The 21,465-nt window shown below is 38.8% G+C and overlaps 2 protein-coding genes across 2 annotated transcripts; both read right to left on the minus strand.

The window, feature by feature from the left end:
- Positions 1 to 10,243, minus strand: hkdc1 (hexokinase domain containing 1). Its single transcript, XM_053503059.1, has 18 exons — positions 9,983 to 10,243; positions 8,556 to 8,718; positions 8,226 to 8,374; positions 7,761 to 7,880; positions 7,580 to 7,675; positions 7,366 to 7,465; positions 7,045 to 7,228; positions 6,685 to 6,840; positions 5,915 to 6,148; positions 5,492 to 5,796; positions 4,605 to 4,753; positions 4,325 to 4,444; positions 4,119 to 4,214; positions 3,917 to 4,016; positions 3,505 to 3,688; positions 1,704 to 1,859; positions 1,043 to 1,276; positions 1 to 931 (listed from the first exon to the last, which is right to left on the minus strand). Exons 1-18 carry the CDS (start codon positions 10,043 to 10,045, stop codon positions 793 to 795), a joined length of 2,748 nt encoding a protein of 915 aa, XP_053359034.1. The 5' UTR covers positions 10,046 to 10,243; the 3' UTR covers positions 1 to 792.
- Positions 10,244 to 11,657: 1,414 nt separating this feature from the next.
- supv3l1 (SUV3-like helicase) lies at positions 11,658 to 21,465 on the minus strand. The gene is made up of 15 exons (XM_053503061.1): positions 21,041 to 21,465; positions 19,581 to 19,658; positions 18,610 to 18,717; positions 18,391 to 18,505; positions 17,473 to 17,641; positions 17,179 to 17,290; positions 17,018 to 17,095; positions 16,790 to 16,881; positions 16,413 to 16,593; positions 16,136 to 16,229; positions 14,808 to 15,027; positions 14,073 to 14,153; positions 13,804 to 13,980; positions 13,435 to 13,583; positions 11,658 to 12,250 (listed from the first exon to the last, which is right to left on the minus strand). The coding sequence occupies exons 1-15, from the start codon at positions 21,303 to 21,305 to the stop codon at positions 11,869 to 11,871; spliced, it is 2,301 nt and encodes a 766-aa protein (XP_053359036.1). The 5' UTR covers positions 21,306 to 21,465; the 3' UTR covers positions 11,658 to 11,868.

Genomic DNA, 21,465 nt, shown 5'->3' on the forward strand with positions numbered 1-21,465 from the left:
GCTGTAATAATAATAAAAATACATAATCAAGCCACATAATTATTCTATATTTACGTTAATACATAATCATTCCACAGTTTTTACATTTTGGGAAAAGAATTGCTGAATGAAATGCTATACAAAACCTGTCTTCACAACACTCTGGACAAACAAAAATTTATAAACATATGATTAACAATCCTGTAGAGTTAATACCCAAAGCACATTCTCAAAGCAATGCAGTTTTGTGATTTTTGTTTTGTCGTTGTGAACTCACTGGTCTTCTTGTGCCTGAGCACCGGTCCTTGGCGAGTCTGAATACACTTGTAACATTCCAGAATACAAAGCCACTTTCCGCTCTAGATGAGCCTTATCCCTGCTATTCTCTCTGCCTGCCCATGCAAACCTGCTCACTCACATGATGTAAAAGGAAACAGGGGGGAGGCTGTATAGACAGGGCAGTTCGTCACTCAGTCAGTGTGTGATAGCAGTGAAAGCACAAATAATAAAAGGCAGTCTGTCCTTAACACTTCTGCTGATACAGGGTTATCAGCTTCTGCATTGTACATCCTGGTGGTTCATACTTTGTAATTATCATTGAAAATGTTACACAGCCAAAATAAATAAACAAGAGGATTTCAGTCCTAAAATCCTAAGGTATAGAAACTGCTTTAGCTTCCTGATGCCGTCTGATTGTCTATATGCATTATGTGCTCCTAGGTACCTTTGCTGTTAGGTTGTGGCTACAGATATATTGTATAGCATCTTCCAGTATATGATCTTCCGGCAAAATAAGAATGCACTTCAATACGGTTATGTCTTCTTACAATACTGACGAGCCACAGCTGTAATAAGTGCTGCTCCCTTCCCACTGCCGTCCTCAGACAGGATGAAATTCACATCACACATGGGAGCAAGTTCTTTCACTGTGTCTTTTAAAATCCCTGAAAAGCTGCAGAGAGAGAGAGAGAGTAGACACTTTAAAGAGTCCTGAAAAATTACCGGCTCGATGATGCTGAATCAGTTGTAGGGGAAAGGTGATATTATCCCACAATTTACTTACTGTGGATGGAGTTTGTACAGCGTGCCATCCACCCCTACAGTGATGTCTAGATGGTCCAGTCCTCGGTTCTCCCTGATTTTCTCTACAATACCAGCCATTCCTGCACCACAGAGCTGTGCAGCTCGGCGTGACACAACACCACACACTTCTTTAACAATGATACTGTCGTTGCATGTGCTGTCCAGGCCCAAATGCTGCAGAATAGATCTGACTTGCAGTAGCGCCAAACGGTCACTAGAGGAGGCCATCAACAGGTTAGAGAACTGAATATCCAGAAGTATCAACATAACTCTATTACTCCCTCACTCATTGTCTATGCTGCTTTTTTTTTACCCTTTATACAGGGTCGCGGGGGGCTGGTGCCTATCCCAGGAGATTGGTGCCAATCTATCGTAGGGCACACACACACACACACACACACACATGCTCATTCACACACTATGGGCAATTTGAGAACTCCTATTAGCCTAGTCTGCCTGTTTTTGGACTGTGGGAGGAAACCAGAGTACCCAGGGGAAACCCTCTGTTTTACTCTAGAAATAAGTATATAATGTCTAATCAAGCTGAGTGTATTCTTATACAATTTAAGCTGCATTTCACCCCTTATTCTTATTTAAACTACAAATAGTTTATATGACTACAGTCCTCCTTGAAGGTTTACCTTTCGATCTGTGATAGAAACTTGGTCTCAAATATGCCTCTTGTCTTAAGCGGCTCTGTAATGCGGCCACGAAACAACAGACCCCGTTTGGTGAGATCTATGAGAATCTGCCTGACAATTTCTCCAAGGTACATTCCACTGGTCATCTTCTCAAACCTGTGTGCACAAAATAAAATGTTCAAGCTCAAGTGCTCCAAGGCCTGAAACTGGCCTTATTTAGTATCTGCTGTAAAATTGGAGATAACATTCAGCTTCTAAACAAACATGTAAACAATCTATGCTCTCCCAAGTATGGATTGTATTAGGTCATTGGTGGCTCAGTGGAAGGTTTCTCGCCTACCATGCAGAAGGACCAGGTTCGATTACCACTCAATGCAGAAACCCCAGCCACTGCGTCAGGAAGGGCATCCGCCCTAAAACTTGTGCCAAGTTGGTTTGCAGGTCGGATAGTTTATGTGGCGACCCCTCAATGGTAGTACAAGTGCAACAACAACTCCTAAGTATGGATTGTTATTATCATACAGTGCCCCCTTGTGGACAAACACTGAACAATCACTAACCACTAAAAATTGAATTCACAAAAACGGTCAACAGCTTGTTTACACCTCGAACATATCTGATTTGAAGTTACAAGCACACAGTTGACCAGAGTGCCTTGTGTCCTTCAGCATTAAACCCCGTGCACAAAGTGAAAGCCATACTTGTATAGTTTATAGTGGAGGAACTTGAGTGGCCTGACCTCAACCCCACTGAACGCCTAAGATGCATTGGAATGGCCTCCTCACCGAGAACTCCTCACCCGAACTTAATATCTGACCTCAGTAATGCTTTTATGGCTGAATAAGCACAATTTTACAGGCACACTCCAAACCTTCCAAAAAGTGGTTATCTAGAAGTAAGCGGAGACCAAATGCAGAAGAAGACATATGGGTGTGACTGTAAAATGTCCACATACCCGTGGCTCTTATAAAAATGTAGTGCTTTAAAAATTACTTTTATTTTATATTTTTTTTATTCTAATTTTATTTAAAAAATAATATGAATAGTACACTGCCTGCCCCATAAAAATAGTCACTGTTTTAGAATGGCCAAATTATTGGCCTGCTTCAAGTGAAGAGTACATGAAACGTACAAGAGAACTGTCCAATACATTATTAAAATCGGGAGGGATTGTGGCGAAGTGTCAAGTTTGCAGAAATGTCATGATGGACCATGATCGGAGATCGCTTAACACTTGGTTTCACTGTAAAAATATCGACAGTAGAACCCACATCTACAGTATGTAAGCATTTCCACACACACTGTGGGACGAGAGCTCTCAGGATTGGGACTAAACAGCTTTAGGGCGATAGGAAAACCACTTGTTACTGAGATACTGTGAATCAGAAAAAAGGCTTTACTTTGCAAGGGAGCATAAAGATTTTTGGAGCAATGGATAAAGGTCATGAGTCTGGGGAGTCCAGATTGACCCTGTTGAAGAGCGTGTCCGGGTAAGGAGGGAAGCGCAAATTATTCCATCGATGGATTTTTTTTCTTTCTTGATTGCACAGGCATATTCCAGGACTCTTATTTTAAAAGCAGGACTGAAAGCAGGAGGACTAATTTTCACACATGACTTGGCCTCCACAATGGCGTACTGTGAGCAAAGCTAAGAGCAGTCAAATTAAATATTCATGTGTGTGACTTTTGGCCAGGGTGAATACTTTTTATAGTGAATTTATAGTGGTCCAAATGATATATTAAAAATATTACTAACATAAATAGCAAATGTGGGTGAATAAGACAATGTGGCCACTCTTACCTCTGTTTTCCCACATTCAAGGAGCCCCAGTCCACCTCCCGGTCAAACCGTGTCCGTATATCCTCAATGTTGTCATTATCACCAAAACCACCCCATTCAGTGTTCACACACATGAGCCCCTCATCCCCTTCCGCTGTCTCAATGTTCTTCATGTGTTCCATGTAGCAAACATTGCTGCCCGTTCCTGCATGATTAAAATGCATGATTTTTCGACGCATGATTTTTGAAAGTGTGCCTTAAAAAGAGCATGGCTCTTTATGCCCATAAAATGTGATAATCATTTGTTAAGCAAAAAAAAAAAAATGCCTTCACTATGAGCATTAGTTAAAAGCTGTTATGAACTATCATGAGATTAAAACAGGCCATGAGTAAGGACATTTTTTTTGTTGACAGGAAGTGATAAAAACCATACCAGCAATCAGTCCAATTTCACAATTAGGATCCTCATATGCACATGTCATCATCGTGCCAACCGTGTCATTAACTACGGCAACAATATCAAGATCAAATTCCTAAAGGGACACAACAATATAGCACAAACAGAATTATTTCCTGTCACTCCCTTTTTAATGCACATACAGTATACTGTATAGTGTTCAAGTTCCACGTCTTACATTTCGTCTCTTAATGGCCTCTCTTAACATTTCCACCACATCATTTCCCTCACAGTGAGTAGCTTTAAAGCCTTTGGTCCAGCTCACCAAGATTCCCTAAAAATATTTTGCATGTAATGACACTGTAATGTTTGATGCATTCCTCAAAAAAATCTATTTTGTGTACTGAACACACCTCTAATAAGCTCTGATAATGCCTTTAGTACCTTATCTATTCCAGTCTGTCTGCACGGAAATGAGAAGGTGAAGCCAAGGGGCAGGCAGATGTTTTTCATCCCCATGTAGTCCAGGAAATCTGATATACAATGCACTATGTGATCAAAGAGCTGAAAGAAACCAGAACATTTCTTAGCTATAGATTCATCTGGATTAACCATAACTTTTTCTTTGCATGACTGAATAGTTCCTTTTTTTATGTTACTTGAAAGCATGCATGTGCCATGCATGATCACCAGCATTTATATAAAAGAAGACATAAATTTGCACCTCCTCCCCAGTTCCCTGCATGATTTCCAGTGGGATGGCATAGATCTTGTTATACATGCGGACAGATTTGCGAATTCCGCTACGGATCTTCACCACCAGCACTCTGAAATTTGTTCCACCCAGGTCCAATGCCAGGAATTTTCCTGTCTCTGTAGTGCAAATGTACTAAATCAGTAATGAAATAAATCAGTACATACATTTTAATTAAGCATTCTTATAGCCATTGTAAAAATTGCAACTGGGATGGTCAAATGGTGGTCCATGTCCCCTTTCTTAGCTAGCAGGCTTCCTCTGGATCAAACTCTTTGTGTGTGCAAGTTAGTTTGAGTATGAGAAGCAAGCATGTAGGTGAGGCAAATCTCTGTTTCAGCCCTTTAACATTATAAAAAAAAAAAATTGGGGTTAAATTAAATTAGGTGTACTTGTAAAAGTAGTTTAAATGGTCAACATTTTTTAATCTTGTTTCAATAAATTTGTTAAGAAAATGCACATTCTTGTGTGGATAAATATGTAGTGCCCTACACGGTCAATTATGTCAATTATGACTTTGCACATTACAGGAACTCGGCCACATCCCCCCATACAGTCCTAACCTTGAAGCCATTTTCATATATTTGAGCCATTTAAAGAGTTCCTGGGAGGTCAGCTTTTCAGACCTGAAGCAGGCAGTACGATCATTGTTCTGGCAAACTGGGAAAACATTTTGTCTTGATTGTATCCAAGCACTAGTGAAACTCTGGCATAAGTGCATCAGTGTAGTAGGGGATTATATAGAGGGGAAAAAGGTAGTTTTTTTTCACTCTCATAACTGTGGTTTGTTAATCTGCACAATCAAAAGTCCTGGTTTGACTTGAATCATATAAACCTTTTTTTAAATTTTTTTTTACCTGTTCCATCTGGAGTCCTGTAAACATACGAGGGCAGCATTTTGACTGACGCGGTTGGATGTGTGTCCTTTCTGAGACCACGCTCCAACTCTATTCGCATCTTGTCTTTAACCTGTTGGAGTTGTGTGGAGCTGAGTTTGAAATCCGCTAGGGTATTGTCAATCTCTTTGCGCTGTGATGCTAGGCGTTGTGCGACCGCAGTCACCATGGCTGCCCCTTTACTGCTACCACTCTCCGACAACAAAAAACGAACATGGCACTCAGGCACCAGGCGGCGCACCACTTTATGGAGCCTCTTTGCATACCTGCAGAATTCAATTACAATACAGAAACCAATGTATTCACGTGAGTACTAGCCGTACAGATTGACTCATTATTTAATTGAAATGGCTACAACTGCAAGGAGAAAGCAGGCTATCATACTGAGGGTGAGTTCGGTAGACTGTTCCATCCACTCCAACTGTAGTTCTTAGTATCTTTAGCTTCTTGTTCTTCCGGATGCGTGTGAGGATGGCAGCCAGTGCAGCAGCACACAAGTTAGCCGACCTGAAGGACACAATGGTGCAAACATGCTGCACGGCAATGCAGTCGTCCTCTGTGGGACTAAGACCCAGCTCTGTAAGGATATCCTTTGTGTTCCTTAGCCCATCTTTGTACCTGGAGAAAGAAACCAATGTATAGTACTGTACAAAAGAATGACTAATTTATTTATATTTTGATTTTAAAAAGCCAGACTTAAGCCACACTGTGACCTATTAATCATTTAGGCATAAAATCCATCTAACAGAACCATGAAGAATCGGAAGCCTGAACCAGTAAGAAACATGTGCACATAATGGTAGGTGATAAGACTGGTAAGTTTGAATGCTGAGTGGTTGGAACAGGCAAGAGGGCAAATGATGCTATTGTTACATAAACCACCAATATTTAAACTGTCTTTAAATACAGTTTGCAGATTGTCAAAGTAAAACATTTGTTCCCATTTTTTTTATTTAATCTACATTATTTGAATTAATTTAATATAAAGAAATGAGCAGTGGCTCAAGACTTTTTTACATTGCTATAAATAACCAAAAACTCATTGTTAAACATGATTATTATGAAACATCGTTTATCACATATACATACACAGAGATCTGACATTAGCGGAATTGCTTTACCTGCAGCATGGTAAAATGTTGGAAACAACTTACTCTTCTATCATGCAGATGTGCTTAGTTTGAAAGCTCCCTTTTGTACGGAGAAGATCTGAGACTAATCCTTTAAACAGAAGGCCACGTTTAGCCATCTTTAACAGGATGAGCCTCACCAGTTCTCCCATGTACATTCCACTCACCATCTTCTCAAACCTTATGAAGAGACAAGCACATACATTATAAACAAGAATTATATATAATACTTATTTTTGATTATTGTTAATTAGTCGATATAAATATCAGTTCATAAAATTATTAAGTAAATTTGTATTCGTTAATGACTGCTGCTACTTAATTGTAAATATTCCTTTATCCCTGAAAATCAAATAATTCTTTATTTAGTTAATAAAATCTCACAGTTGTTTTCCAGGGTTGACAGAGGCGGCATCAATTTCCTGGTCATAGCTGGTAATGAAATCATCAAGCACCCCGTCATCTCCGAATGCTCCCCATTCTGTATTAATGCACATTCTGCCCTCGTCTCCCTCCACCAGCTCAATGTGTCTCATCTCCTCCATGTAGCATGCATTAGCGCCTGTACCTAAACAAAGACAAAAAAACTGACATTATACCTACAGGTTTTGGTCAAACATCAGATCACTGGAGATTCTCAGATCACATGACTGCTGATCAGCTCGTAGTTCTGGTAATGTTCAGACACAGTTAATATGGTCTCACCTACGATGAATGCGGCTTCACAATGCTGGTCATCATATCCACAAGTCATCATGGTTCCTACTGTGTCATTGACCAGCGCCAGAACATCCACATCAATCTCCTGCTCTCACACACAACACTGACTTTTAAAACTGTTTTCCCTTTTTTTTCCTAAAACCATCAGTCTAAACAGAATTATCATATATACTATACTTTTGGAAAGTTGCTTCCATACCCCAACTCTGTTGATGGCTTGTCTCAGTAGCTCTACCACATCAGCACCTCTAACTCCTCTGGCTTTGTAGTTCTTTGACCATGACAGCAACACACCCTACATCATTTTAAGACTGTATTAGTAACAGTGTAAATTAATTGAGAGAAATTATCAATTACGATGATCTCTTTGTGCTTCGTACCTCATCAAGTTTGGACTGCTGATAGGGAAACGAGAAAGTGAAACCCAGGGGCATTTTCGTCTGATTGATTTTTTTCTTCTGCATGAAGGTTTTTAAAGACTCTGCCACATGATCAAAAAGCTGTAAGACATATAAAGTGAATTAGAAGTGGAATAAGGGGCAACTATTTGGGCTGTTCGGCAATAAAAAATAATTGCTCTGTCTCATGTACTTATCAGTATATAATAAAAATGACAACATAAATTGTGTAAAAGCAAGATTATAGATCAATCATGATTAAATTCCTAGTTGCTCAACAGATTCAGTTCCTTGAAATAGTTAACATCCCTGCCAGTTATAAATGTATAATTAAAAACTGCATTATTCACTAAGAACTTTGCATTGCTATCCCAGTTCTTTGTTTAAAAAAAAAAAAGTCTTTAACTGTAAATTTAGTTAATCTTTTCAATAACTCAATATACGCACATCTGTTCCTCTTCCATTGAGAACCTCCTCAGGAACTGGAAAAGTCTCGCTCTCCATCTGAACTTTCCTCTTTCCGTCATCAGATACCTTCACTTGGAGGACTTTGAACTTGGAACCACCAAGATCTAGTGACAGGAACTCACCCTTTTCTAGATATGTCACAATAACACATTTGTTTGTTTAAAAAAACAAACAAACATATGATTACAATTTAGCCTACATAGTATTAGATGTGTTGTACAATAATCTGTGACCATGGACTGTACTGATATGTTTGACTGAGCGTAAGCATTTTATATGACATTTAGCTCATGGATATGTGAGGTGCACCTGAGCCATCGGGAATAGAGCGGACGTGTGTGGGTAGCATTTTGACTGTAGCTGCAATGTTGCTCTCTTTAGACAGGCCTTTCTCCATCTCTTGACTAAACCGAGACTTGATGTCCAAGAGCTGTTCATCAGACAGACGCATGGCATATAGGAACCGGTCCACCTAAGTAAAAAGTTAGAAATAAACAAATAATTTATTCAAAATGGCTGTAGGACTTAAATCAAATCACAAGCTCTTTTCTGTATTGGCTTTCCTTTGTCACAGGTTTATGTGCATTTGGACTTGCACTTGAGTATTGGTCTTATTAAATATGATGTGAATGTTGTCAACTAGTTGAATAAAAGTCTTGGCCTTATAAAGTATTTGATGTTATTGGTCTCAATCTTGACTGGATCGTGCTTCCATTTGGACTTATACAAACAACCAACGAACCAATGTCACATTCACTTTACAGCACAATTAATTTTTTTCTTTGCTTATCCCAGCTTTGTTAGGACGTGGAGATTGACTCAGTGTTGACGTATTCTCAGATAGTTCTATTTTTAGTCTTGACTACAGCCCTACTTAATACCGTACAACATTTGCAATTCTGCACTTTTGTGGTTAATTGCACCACAAAAGTCCAAATATTTGAACTACGATCAACACGAACACCAAAAATAACTACATTTCCATTACTTATTAACAGTTATTTCTTCAGTCCAAATATTTGAACTGAGATCAACAGTAACGACAAAAAAACCCTACATATCCATTACTTATTAACAGTGTTATTCCTGTCTGATGCTGGCATTGCTCCATGCTATTTCAAAACGTGTAGGATGAGTAATAAGAGAGTGAAAAGTAATAACGGTGGTGATTTGGACAAAAGATAAAATGGGCACTCCTCTTCCATAAGGATGACAATCATAGGGAATGTCACAAACAAGGACAGACAACATATACTACCCATAGAATGAAATGAAATATTTAGCATTACAGTCAGAAAAACATAGCAGTAAAATTGTCTTGTTTATTTCTAAGAACAAGGTGGTAGACTTCAGTTAAAACAGATTAAACCTAAAAGTTAACAGAAAGGTCAAGGTCCCTAGTCTACCTGGCCATGGCTGTCTTCCTAGAGAACTGAGATATGAGGAATATGAGGGTTAATGATTCTCTGGTGCCATATTCACTATCAGCATCAGACGTTTGGATCAAAATGATTTGGCCGACACACAGACCAGTATAATCTTACTAATGCAACCTGCCATTTACGCACGAGAACAAAATACTAATTTGTAAATAAAATATTTAAATTGGATTAATGTCAATTGAATTCTAATCAGGGTACCATAAATGCAAAAGTACACAGAACACATTTTTACAAATAACATTTTTAATAGGTTCTAACTAATTCACAAACACTTTATAAAGCAACATGCAGTACCTTTTTGATCTGATCCTCCTTCAGCTTGGTGAAGTAAAAAGATATCAAGTGTACGGCGAACATTTTGACTTCTTTCAGTATCGCAAGGTGCCTTCAAAATAAATTTTTAATGAAAACACAAGATATTCCCCTTTGTTTTTTCCTTTTAGGTCTTGTTCCTTAAAAATTCTCCTGTTGAAGCTGTTTTCTGTGGTTTTCCTTCCAAGTGTCTTATCTGTGCATTAGAGTGAACTTTTCTGCTGTTGTTTCTCAGAGAATAGGTTAAGAGCTCTTCCTCTGCTCTCGTGTTATCCCCTCCCACATCAAGCTAAATCATTAATGGCAGAAATCTCGCTCCTGGGCCACCACTCTTCCATCTCTCCTAGCAATATGTTTGGCTCTGTTCCAGTCAGGTCTTTTCCTTTGGGCCCTGCACAATTGCTGTTTCAGACACTGTACAACAATAGTTTAAAGAGATCTGCCCCACACCACCCTATTGAGCCTGTAAAAACATCCTCAGGGTGCAGAGGAAAAAGTCAGAATAAACAACTTTCAAGTCAGAACAGTGTTTATCGTTAAACTGAACTGAAGTGATCAGAGAGATGACTTTACAGGTATCTGAAACATCTTCATTGTTTGCAGATGAGCCCAGATACTCCCAAGCTATTGATTAATGTCTTGGTTACACTTTAACCACCTACACTAGACCCAGCTTTGATCTGTAAAAGTTCTGAGCGGTTTCTGTGGTAGCAGTCATGTCACTTGTAGCAATCATGTAAAGGATTTTTTTATTTAGTGATTTATTATTAATGCATTGGTGTGGTAAAATACATCTGGAATTTTATTTTCAGCCAGGATCGTAATGGCGTTTCTATGGTTGCAGTAGGGATAGGATTAAATGACACACACCCATGCCACACTGCTTTGCTGCAGTAATTCATGCAAAGAGAGTCCCGACCAAGTATTGAGAGCTGTACATGTTCATACTTTTCAGTAGTCCAACATTTCTATGTTAAAAATCTTTTGTTTTATTGGCCTTAAATAATATTCAAATTTTCTGAGATAGTGAAATATATGTACATATATTTTTATTTATTATTATTTGTATTGGTTTATTTTGTTTATTGTTTGTAACCTTAAAACTAGCTTTTCTGGTATGTTATTCAAGGAATCGTCTGAGCCTACAACATCAGTGTTGTTTAAAATCCAGAATTTAGCAAATGATTTGTTAGTATTTTATATGTACATGGTGTGTAACACAACATGATCTGTAACTTTATTACATTGATAAAAGATAGATAAACATGCTTGAAGAAAGGATGTTGTGCAATTTTCTACTATAAAAAAAATTAATACTAGTAGAAAGGTATTCAGCTGTAATGTCACATGACCAGCCAGTAACCTTCAAGTTGAACTTCCTGTGATAAAGATCAAAGAGACCTTGAATAAATGTGTTTTCTGCAGAAAGAAAATGACTCATTTGATATAAATATTACCATTCAGTATGTTTTATAAGGTCTTATTCAGGGTGTAATGTCTCAGGGTGTAATGTCTCTAGTCGTTTTTTGAGGAGCAAATGGATCATGAGTTAATATAAAAAAGAATTTCTGAACTACAGCACACCCGCCTTAAATAAAATCTTTACATTAGGATAAGTTGTCAGAATAAATAACTAAATAAATAAAAGAAGCTGATGAAAAATATTAGTGTGTTTTATTTGGAAGCCAGAATCAATGATGACTCATGTTCACAATCAGATAGCCTTTCACACATTTTTGTACCTCAATCTGCAGCTTGGGTTTCACTCAGTCCTGACAGAAACACATCCACATATGACTGAAACGGAACACTATTAGTTAAATAATCCTCTATATAAATGTAAAAAAGTGAGATCGATACCAAATGCCTCATTTCTTTTTCTTATTTTTGTTAATAGCCCCTGTAGGTCCTTTGGGGTTCTGATCTCGTGTCCACTCTCTTTGCAGCTGCTGCAGGAGCTCAGGCGTGAGAAGGCCATCCTGAACCAGGCGAGTGCTGAGCGAATTGTCTGCACCCCTCTGGTCCTGTTTAACCTGAGCATTTGATTTAGATCCCCGAGCTTTTCTCAGTCTTAATCCAGGGAACGGAGAGGTTTTTGATTCAGTCGCAGAACCTGCACTGCTGCCTTGCGCTTCTGTGGCACGTATGAGCCGTGTAATGTTTCTCACTCCGACTTGAATGATGCTGTCCAGTTCCTTCTGGATCTCACGGACGAGGCTGGCATCTGGGAACATGTCCATGAAACGATAGCTAGAAGGTGAATTCAAAGGAGACAGTGATCAGGCTGAAGTAGGGTTTTTATTTAACTGGTTTTATGCAAATCTTCTATATACAAAAAAAATTAAAATGGAAATGTTATGGACACAACAACAGAGTCAAAATATTGAAAAATGACCCTTTGAAGTGGTTGGAAATATGTGGTTGGTATAAGATTCCAAAGCAATCTCAAATTTCCCACTATCATACCAAATAAGATGACAAACATACACTGGCCAAAAAAATAAATAAATAAAATTATATTTAATTGGACAACTTCGTTTCAGAAGTGGGCTCATATTTCAAAACACTCATAAACCAAATTTTATTTTCCCATAAGAAATAATGGAAACTCAAATTATTAATTTTACAGCCCAAAAAAATAAATACCTAAAAATAATTAATATTAAATATAAGGTTAAAGTAAAACAATAAAAAAAAAAAAAAAAAAAACACGTTACCTTTAAAAAAAAAAACAGTAAAAATAAATCCAGACAGGTAAGTGTTTCCGTTTGTGCACGCAGGCGGTCGGTGGGTGGGTGGGTAGGTGGGTGGACACACACACACACACACACACCTCGTCTTTACAGCCCCCCTACCATCCCCTCCTCTCTCGGCTTCCCAAACACACACGCACTCTGTGCCTTACACAAAATGGATCTTTCCCCTTTAATAAGACTTGCTCTTGCTTTATAGGCGTGCTGTGATACTCGGTGCTCGTAAACCAAGACAATGCTCTTTTTTAAATTTATTAAAAATCTTTGCTCATCTTGCGGAACACTCGTAAACCGTGTTACTCGTAATCCGAGGTTCCACTGTATAATTTTTTTTGCATTATAAATGCATATATAAGATATGTATATTATTATACACACATATATATTTATATAAAAGAAACCTATTTGCACCATCCCAATCAGAGTATGCAATGTCAAGGACACCAAGATTTGTAAGTTAAGAGCATGCAAACTGTGTGGTAAAGAAGATAAAATATGGAAAAATACGGACATGGCCAACGGTTTTAAAAGGGAAACTATTAAAAGCACAAAAGATTTATATGTGGAGCTGCTAAAGTTGAACTACTTGAATATTTGGTCTCTTTTCACAGTGTGGTTTGTGGACCTTCAATAAACTTCTCTACACGTTTCATAGAAACACTTCCTCCAATCTAAGAGTACCTGAGCCAAAGGTAAAGGTCCAGTACATCATGTACAGCCTCCAGATGAACAAGGTCCTTGATATTTTTTGGAGGGACAAGTGGCCAGTTGATGTGTCGACATACCCAGGCAAAAGTCAGGGGCTCGTCTCTGCTGAACTGCCTAGCAAACTACAGACAAACATAAATCATCATCATCATCATCAGGGGATTCTCACAACATGCTCCAAGGTAATACATAAAGCCCAACTGGCACTTTTTAGAAATATATTGTAAACAAGACCCCAAATGAATGGCTAGCAGATCTTAGAGGTGTATAATCAGGCAGACTGATCGCACGAAAGCAAACAGAAACATCACTACACGTTGTAATGCCATTCTTCATCAATACCTTCAGGAATGACGTGCAAACGAAGGGCTGCTTCTTGTTGATGGGTGCTGTACAGAAGACATAGCGAGAGCGCAGGTTCAGGGGAATGTGCTGGATCATGTCTGCCAGGAACTTGAAGTCGTCAATGTTGCAGACAAAGTAAAGCCCGTCAACTTGCGAGAGGCTCACAAATATATCCTAGTACACAAAGAAATCAGTACAGAAAATAAGAAGCTTGTGTGTTGACCTGGAATAATGATGCAACCATTTTTCAGATTTTAAAAACTCACGATGAGATTGGAGAGCGTAGCTTCAGGAAGGTGATAAGCAAACATCTCTATCTGTTCTGCGGTAGGGTGTAGACCTGCAGTCTAAAATCACACAGATTAAAGATGTCTCAGGATACCATTCTTTAATTGCATGACTTTCTGTCTACATAGGGAAAATTTAACACAAACAAACCTAAATGCATTTTTACTCTTTTGTATTGAATCATCTCTCACACAAGGTTTCCACTATTTCTTTAACAGATTAATATAGGCCTCAGGTCCTATAAAGTGTCAATGGTCTAGCTGAAATACCCCACATATAATTAATTTTCACACCTCCCTTCATTTCACTTCCCTTCAGAACATACTGTTTAAGTATCTATGTAAATGAGCTACTGCAAAGCCCCACCCACCAGAGTACAGCAGAGCTGAGCAACAAGCTGGATGGAAGGATGTTTTCTAAACGAGGTCACAATAGCGGAAAAATCCAAATTGCTTGTTTAAGGCCTGACCAATACAAAATAGGAAAAAGTACAAAAAATCTTTTTTTTCATATCCTTTTTTTTTTTTGCCCTAAATGTTTACAAATAAATAAAAGGTGAATTTTGCATAATAGGGGCCCTTTAAGTCAGTTGCTAATGTTGCCATGCAGTTCTGATGCCATGTCGTCTCTGCCCCATATAATAATATACTAATTTTAAAATCCATGCTCTAGATAACAAGAAAAATAACAGATGTTTCATAAGTGTCGGTCACCTCCACAGGGTCAACAGGTCGGCTCAGGATCTCCTTCAGCACAAGCAGATCATCGCGGTGCATGGTGGTCACCTCTCCTTCTTTAAACATGGAACTGAAGCGACCTGCTCGGCCGGCAATTTGCAGAGCCTGAGATGTGGAAATGGTGTCCATCTCTTTTTCGCCCTTCTCGTTCACGCTGGGTTTCACCAGGGAGTTAAAAATTATTCTCCTGATACTCCTGGTATCAAGACAAAAAAAGAAAAAGTAAGATTTCTACATGTAGCAAGGAAACTTGCGTACTAACAAAACAGATTGACTTGCATGAAATACCACAAAAAAAAACCAGTAAAATCTTACAAATTGCCAGTTTTACATACTGCTGTCAGTGTATTTGTATATACAGTATGGTCTGTATTAGATTATATAGCAAGGAGTTCTTCAATATAAACAAATATTGTCTTTACAAATGTCTCTTAATAGCTATTCTCAGGTAATGCACTTAAACTAGTTTTAACTGTTTATTAATAGGTCAATGTTCAGAGGTGTTCAGATCAAACTGGGACTTCTGATTGTGCAGACTAACAGAACAAAGTTATGAGAGCCCCATAAGGACCATCATTTACAGACGTACACCCTTCTTTAAAACATTTGCACAAAATTCAAGGTAAGTGTGTCATCCCCATAATGTGGTTGAAGTCTTCTGTAAATGTCACTTCTTTTCATTTCCAAAGAATTCAAATGTCCTGGTGTAACTAGAACGCCCCTTGTAGGTGAAATCATTCTTTTTATTTGTACACTCTTTTTATTGTTCTTTAAACATTTCATCAAAACCAATCCGCTTATTTGCATGACACTGAAATTGAATCCCACCCTTTTTTTCCCCTAATTTGATCTTAGTGAAGTCCTATCCACAATCCAGCTCTCCCCTACCATAATCCAGTTACAACTGAGAATTGTGGAGAGTAAAGTCTATCAGAGTAGAGTCATGCTTCCTCTGAGACACACAAAACTACCACATCTTTTTGAACTGCTGCTCTTGCTTCATCACACAGCAACACAACACAATTGGAGGAAACGGCTATCTCACAGACGCCCAGATTTGGCAAGTGTAACTAATGTGACAGAGAAGAGAATTTGCTATCTCTCCCACCCAGAGAGTGCAGCCAGTTCTGTTCTCCTAGACTCCTGGACAGGGGGGGATATTTTCCATTATGAAAATTATATTCTAAAAATTTCTTGCATTTATTTGTTTTTTATTTTGCTACTACTACTACTACTACTACTGTAGCAACACTACTGAGCAATAAAATAGAAACAAAATAGAAGATAGGAGAAAACATACTAACAAGTTCAAACCCATTCCAATTGCATCAGTAGCTACGAGGATCTTACAAGGGTCATCTGGGTCATTGAACTTCTTTGCTTGAGCCAGCTTGGTACCTATTGGTCAAAGTATTCATGTTGTTAGGTGTCAAGTTGAACACAAAAGAACCACAGTGTTACAGCAGACAATAATGTATAGTAGACTGTACGGTTAAACACATATAGCTGTAAAGCAAGACTCTGATACGAGTATGTAAAAGAATTCATAGGCTCTAAACTTAGTTGCATATAGACTCTCACCAGGTGGCAAACTGCCATAAATGACAGCACATTCCAGTCCTCGGATCTCGATCTGCCTGCTCACTGAGTAGATGTCATTTTTGCTGAAGCACACGATGCAGTCACCAGGCTTCAGGTTGTCTAAATTCTCCACGGCATGGTCCGAGACAGAGAACGGAGTCAGCCGCTTATAGTTACGGACCTTGAAGGTTAAGAAAAGGCATGAATAAAAAAACATGCATTAACCTTCTTCAGCATTATAAATCATTTCCTCATGATAAATCCCAGAATAAAAAATCCAGTAATCTGACTTTAATCTAAATATCACTTTTACTCAAATGGAACGTGTCTTCCAAATCGGATGTCTCAAGCAACTTAATTTAAGCTGTCTGACTCACCTCGACCTCCTCGCCAGTGGTGAACATGAGTTCAGTGATGAAGCTGATGGCTGCAGGTTCTCCGCACACATGGATCTCCTCAGCACACAGACCTGATCATGTGAAAAAACATGAAACAACATTCAGGAGTTAAATGGAATGCATTTTAAAAATAAAATGCAGAAAATTCAGATGCCACACACACGGTATATTCCAGCTGCAGTATATCCTGCACAGCACTGCACTCACCCAACAGAGCTCTGGTCCAGGCCCATCCTCTGGAAGGATCTCTGATCATTTGAATCTCATCGATGACCGCTACTTCATCTAAACACAAAATCAAAAGTCAGTTACACTTCATAACAACAAAACTAATTGTAAATAAGCTATTTTTTTTCAAAATCACTTACATGGGGTTGTAACACTGCACATTTCAATGGTACAGGCTACATGATTAGATTGTTTCCCATCTGGATCCACAAAGGTTCTTTCTTCTCCTGTCACCAGATCACATGGTACACCCTAATAAAGTCATAACTGTTACATTTTGTAATTATCTACATACATAGTTCAAATAAATGTAGAACTGATCATCCTGCCATAATATCATAAGCCAACAAGTTGTCTAGACTTTATTGGTAAACATACGGACTGATACGGACTTTTTTTTTATATTAAAAAAATAATAATAATAAAAAACTTACTGCATTGTTACTTTTTTCAAAGATCTCATGGGCCAGCAGCTTGAGAGGACCGCAATAAACACCAGACTTTGCCTCTAGGTATCTCTGGATGGCATGGTATGTTTTACCGCTGTTAGTAGGACCTGCATGGAAAATAATCTTCCGTTGAATAGCTCGGGCCTCTGGATACCTACAAACAAAATACCTATGTTCACGCCATGTCAGATTTATGAGACAATTTAGAAATTCAACTGAGCCACAATGATTGGCAAAGACTTAAAACTTTCTATTATGGCAACATAAAATTATTATTTTTTAAATAGTCTACTGACCATTATAGTAGGTAGGAATCAAACTACTTATATGCTGTTTTTGTTGCTTTGCTTTAAGATAGAAAGATGCTGGACCTTTGGTATTACTTTAAAATGTTAATTCAGGTCTCGGAGCTCCCCCTAAAGTGTGTTAGTGCTTCAGCACTCCGATAGTGTACTTTTTCACATCTCAATCCCCCGTTTTTTCACTTCTCTTTTTAACGCACTGTTTCAGTGTCACACCCACCAGAAAAAAGCAGAGCTAAGCAACAAGTTGGGGCAGGGGACCTTCTTGTATGAGGTCATATAGGGTTAAATTGTACATAGGGGTAAATACTTTAAACAAAGGGAAACTTTGTGTGTGTGTGTGTGTGTGTGTGTGTGTGTGTGTGTGTGTGTGTGTGTGTGTGTATTTCTATTATGGTGTCCTCTGGCTTTTTTCACAATGTCACAGGATTATGGCTCTCAAATCAAATACTTTTATTTACTTATTACAACTTGATGAAGATGTAAACAGTTTCTAATGTAAAATGATCATTTAAAAATATGATATTAACACCTGATGACACATGCTAGAAGAAATAATAAAAAATAATAAAAAACAAGTGTAGTTTACAAATTCCCCTACCAGTTCGCTGGGACACGCAAATCACTAATCTTGCGCAGGTCATCCATACAGTCCAGCATGGGAAAGATCTGTTTGGCATGCCTCATAAAATATGGGAAAATATCATCAATGTGTCCTGAGAAAAGCACAAGATAGCAAACATCATGATTTCAACAGATATTTCCTAAACAATATTAATATTTGAATCTTTAAGCACTTGCGGTGTCTCGGGTGGCATACCTGCTCCGTAGCAGATGTCGCTAAGAATGATGTGGAGATCAGCACTGACAGTGTTCATCTCCAAAACAGACTTCCTGAAACTAATAAAGGCTTGGTGGAAGAGACAAGCTAGAAGTAAAAAAGAGAAAAACAAAATCATTATAAGTGGTTGAATATTGAAACTTGGGCGAAGTTGAATCGGTCAAGACTGCTCTGAAAAGTGCATTTTTAATGATCTAATACAAGCAATTCCACATAGATTTCAGGCAAGTGAACTTATGTGTTTAGGAGCTACATGTCTCATGCCAGTTTAACAGCTTGGCTCTGGCACTGTTTGCTGATTCTTGCTTCAACACACCAATGCATTAAATCAGGCGTGTTAAACAGGAAACTCACCAAATGTGCTAGGCTACAAATATATGCCACAGTTATATAACCAGGTGGTTAGACAGTATGTAAACTCTAGTGTTGTGTTTCCAGCAATCACTTTTTAAACAGTAAAAGTCCATTTGAGCAATATAGAGAGCTAGATACTCAGTTAATGTAAAAGCTTAAACAATGTTTAGATAATAAGATAAGACCTTAGGTTTATAAACCTCCAAGTAATGCTACCCATTTGTTCTAGAGGATTTCCAACATAACAGGATATTACCATATCGGCTATATTACCATTCAGGATATCTCTCATAAAAATTTCACCTCAAATTTTCAGTATAAGGGACAGCTACCAACTAGTTATCATCAACAACAAATTTCACTTTTATTACGGAACTTGCTAGTGCTTGCTAGATGTGCTGTGCTTTTAATGCATAGACATTTTCGTGACTGAAGGCCAACAAATAATGCATCTTGGTATAAGTATAAAGAACATATTTAGTCAGCAGAATTGGCTTCACTGGAACACTACCGAAAAAGCCAGTTAACCAGCTTATAAAACAAAGATGAAATGAACACAAAGGCATTGTTCTTTTTCATTACAAGGATAAACTCACCATCGAGCCCCTGATCAGCAGCAAGCTTCTGCATCTCTTTCCTTTTGTAAAATCTGTTCAGCACTTTCAGAATTTCACCTGTAATAAACGAAAAAATTATCAAGTTGAGCAATCTGAGGAGCTTTAAAAGGACTAGTGTGTAAACTCGTCTGCAAGGTCAAACAAAAAGAGCAGAACATGAATGAGAAAAACATGGATGGTAATTCCAGGATGTGCCAAGTTATAAAGTTGTGTAGCTTGTATAGTAGGTGTACAGACTGAAGCCACCGCTTACCTCTCCATACACAATTTGTATTCATTTGTAATAAGCACCAGGGGTGGCTCAGAGGTAAGGGGTTGACCTACTGATTGGAAGGTCCCAGGTTTAAATCCCACCACCACCAATTTGCAACTGCAGAGCCCTTGAGCAAGGCCATTAACCCTCACCTGCTCAGATGTACAATGCGACAGATGCAAGTCGCTCTGGATAAGGGCGTCTTTCAAATGCCGTACGGTAGATGTAGCTGGTATAATGGCAGTGTACAGCCATAACATTATGACCGACCAACCAACTAATATTAAGTATTAATCCTCCTTTTGCCGCCAAAACAGTGATGGCCAATGTTTTCTGACACCTTTCTATCTGAACCAGCCTTCATATGTACAGTACATGCATCATTAAACCTTAGCCGCCCATGACCCTGTCGCCAGTTCACCAGGTTTCCCTCCTTGAATCACTTTTGGTAGGTCCTGACCACTGCAGCCGGGGAACATCCCAGAAGAGCTGCGATTTTGAAGTTGCTCTGGATTAGTTTTCTAGCCATTACAATTTAGCCCTTCTAACGTTAGCTATATTTTCAATATCTCGTTACAATGGCGGCTGGAATTGGATGGGATATGTTAGGCAGCAAGTGAACCGTTTTCTGAAGTTGATGTGTTGGAAGCAGAAAAAATGAGCAAGCATAAGGATTTGAGTGACTCTGACAGGCAACCAAGTTGTGATGGCTAGATGATTGGACCAGAGCACACGGGTCATTAATGTTTTGGTAGCAGAATAGGGGGACCTATTAAATATTAAACTGGTGGTCATAATGTTATGGCTGGTCAGCATATAGAGACTTTCAATGCGCTATATTATCAAGCCTGAATTGAAGTGAACTGCGCATGCGCCGACATATTTGACCTGTGATATGTTAACGCAGTCTCTGATTCGATACGATGGACCCTAATGTTTTCATGCTTCAGGCTGCATTTGTAAATATGATCTATTTCATAAGTTTTATACAGCATGTCTTAAGAGGTTGGCACGTGTTTCACGTGTCCCAAACGTATTCATACTGTACACATTGGAGATTAATCCTCCATCCTAGTTTAGCAAGATGGACATGATGCTGTCTTACAGCCGTGTAACTATACTTCCATCCCTTGTGGTTCATTAACCACCAGCACTTGTGACATTGATATTACACAACACCGCTTACCTTTATCCAGGGCTCGTGTTAATTCCGCTCCCACCGCCCCGTCCTCTGCGGCGTCGCTCTTCACTGCCAGCGGGATGAACAGAGAGGTGTCCGGGGGTCTCCATGAGCTGCCTGAGGAAGACGCAGATCTCCGTACAGATGAAGATCCCAGCACATGTCCGTTGGAGTTAAACACAGCAGCAGCAGCATATCTGGATGTGATCGCACAGGCCCTGCGCTGTAAATGTGTCCGCGTCAGGAAATACACACAGCGGTGAACAGACATGATTAAAACACGAGCACAGCTCTCATCTCCACCGATCGACCGTGTATGTAAACCATGAACTAAAGCCACGAAGCGTTCATTCTGACACACATCATTCAAGCTAAGCCATGTTGTTTATCCGTCTAAGGTCAGGCACCAGCGGCTTCACCGGGAAGGCAAC

This window comes from Clarias gariepinus, chromosome 8, assembly GCF_024256425.1.
Source record: "Clarias gariepinus isolate MV-2021 ecotype Netherlands chromosome 8, CGAR_prim_01v2, whole genome shotgun sequence".
In the NCBI taxonomy this organism is placed as follows: domain Eukaryota; kingdom Metazoa; phylum Chordata; class Actinopteri; order Siluriformes; family Clariidae; genus Clarias; species Clarias gariepinus.

Excerpts from the sequence above, each read along its gene's own strand:
- hkdc1 (XM_053503059.1), bottom strand. The coding sequence starts at position 10,045 with ATGTTCGCCGTACACTTGATATCTTTTTACTTCACCAAGCTGAAGGAG. Across the intron at positions 8,719-9,982 it reads AGGAGGATCAGATCAAAAAG|GTGGACCGGTTCCTATATGC; the intron begins GTACTGCATGTT and ends CTTTTTACTTAG. Across the intron at positions 1,277-1,703 it reads TTTCTATCACAGATCGAAAG|TGACCGTTTGGCGCTACTGC; the intron begins GTAAACCTTCAA and ends GGCCTCCTCTAG.
- supv3l1 (XM_053503061.1), bottom strand. The coding sequence starts at position 21,305 with ATGTCTGTTCACCGCTGTGTGTATTTCCTGACGCGGACACATTTACAG. Across the intron at positions 16,882-17,017 it reads CTGGACCAGAGCTCTGTTGG|GTCTGTGTGCTGAGGAGATC; the intron begins GTGAGTGCAGTG and ends TCACATGATCAG. Across the intron at positions 16,230-16,412 it reads TTATGGCAGTTTGCCACCTG|GTACCAAGCTGGCTCAAGCA; the intron begins GTGAGAGTCTAT and ends TTTGACCAATAG.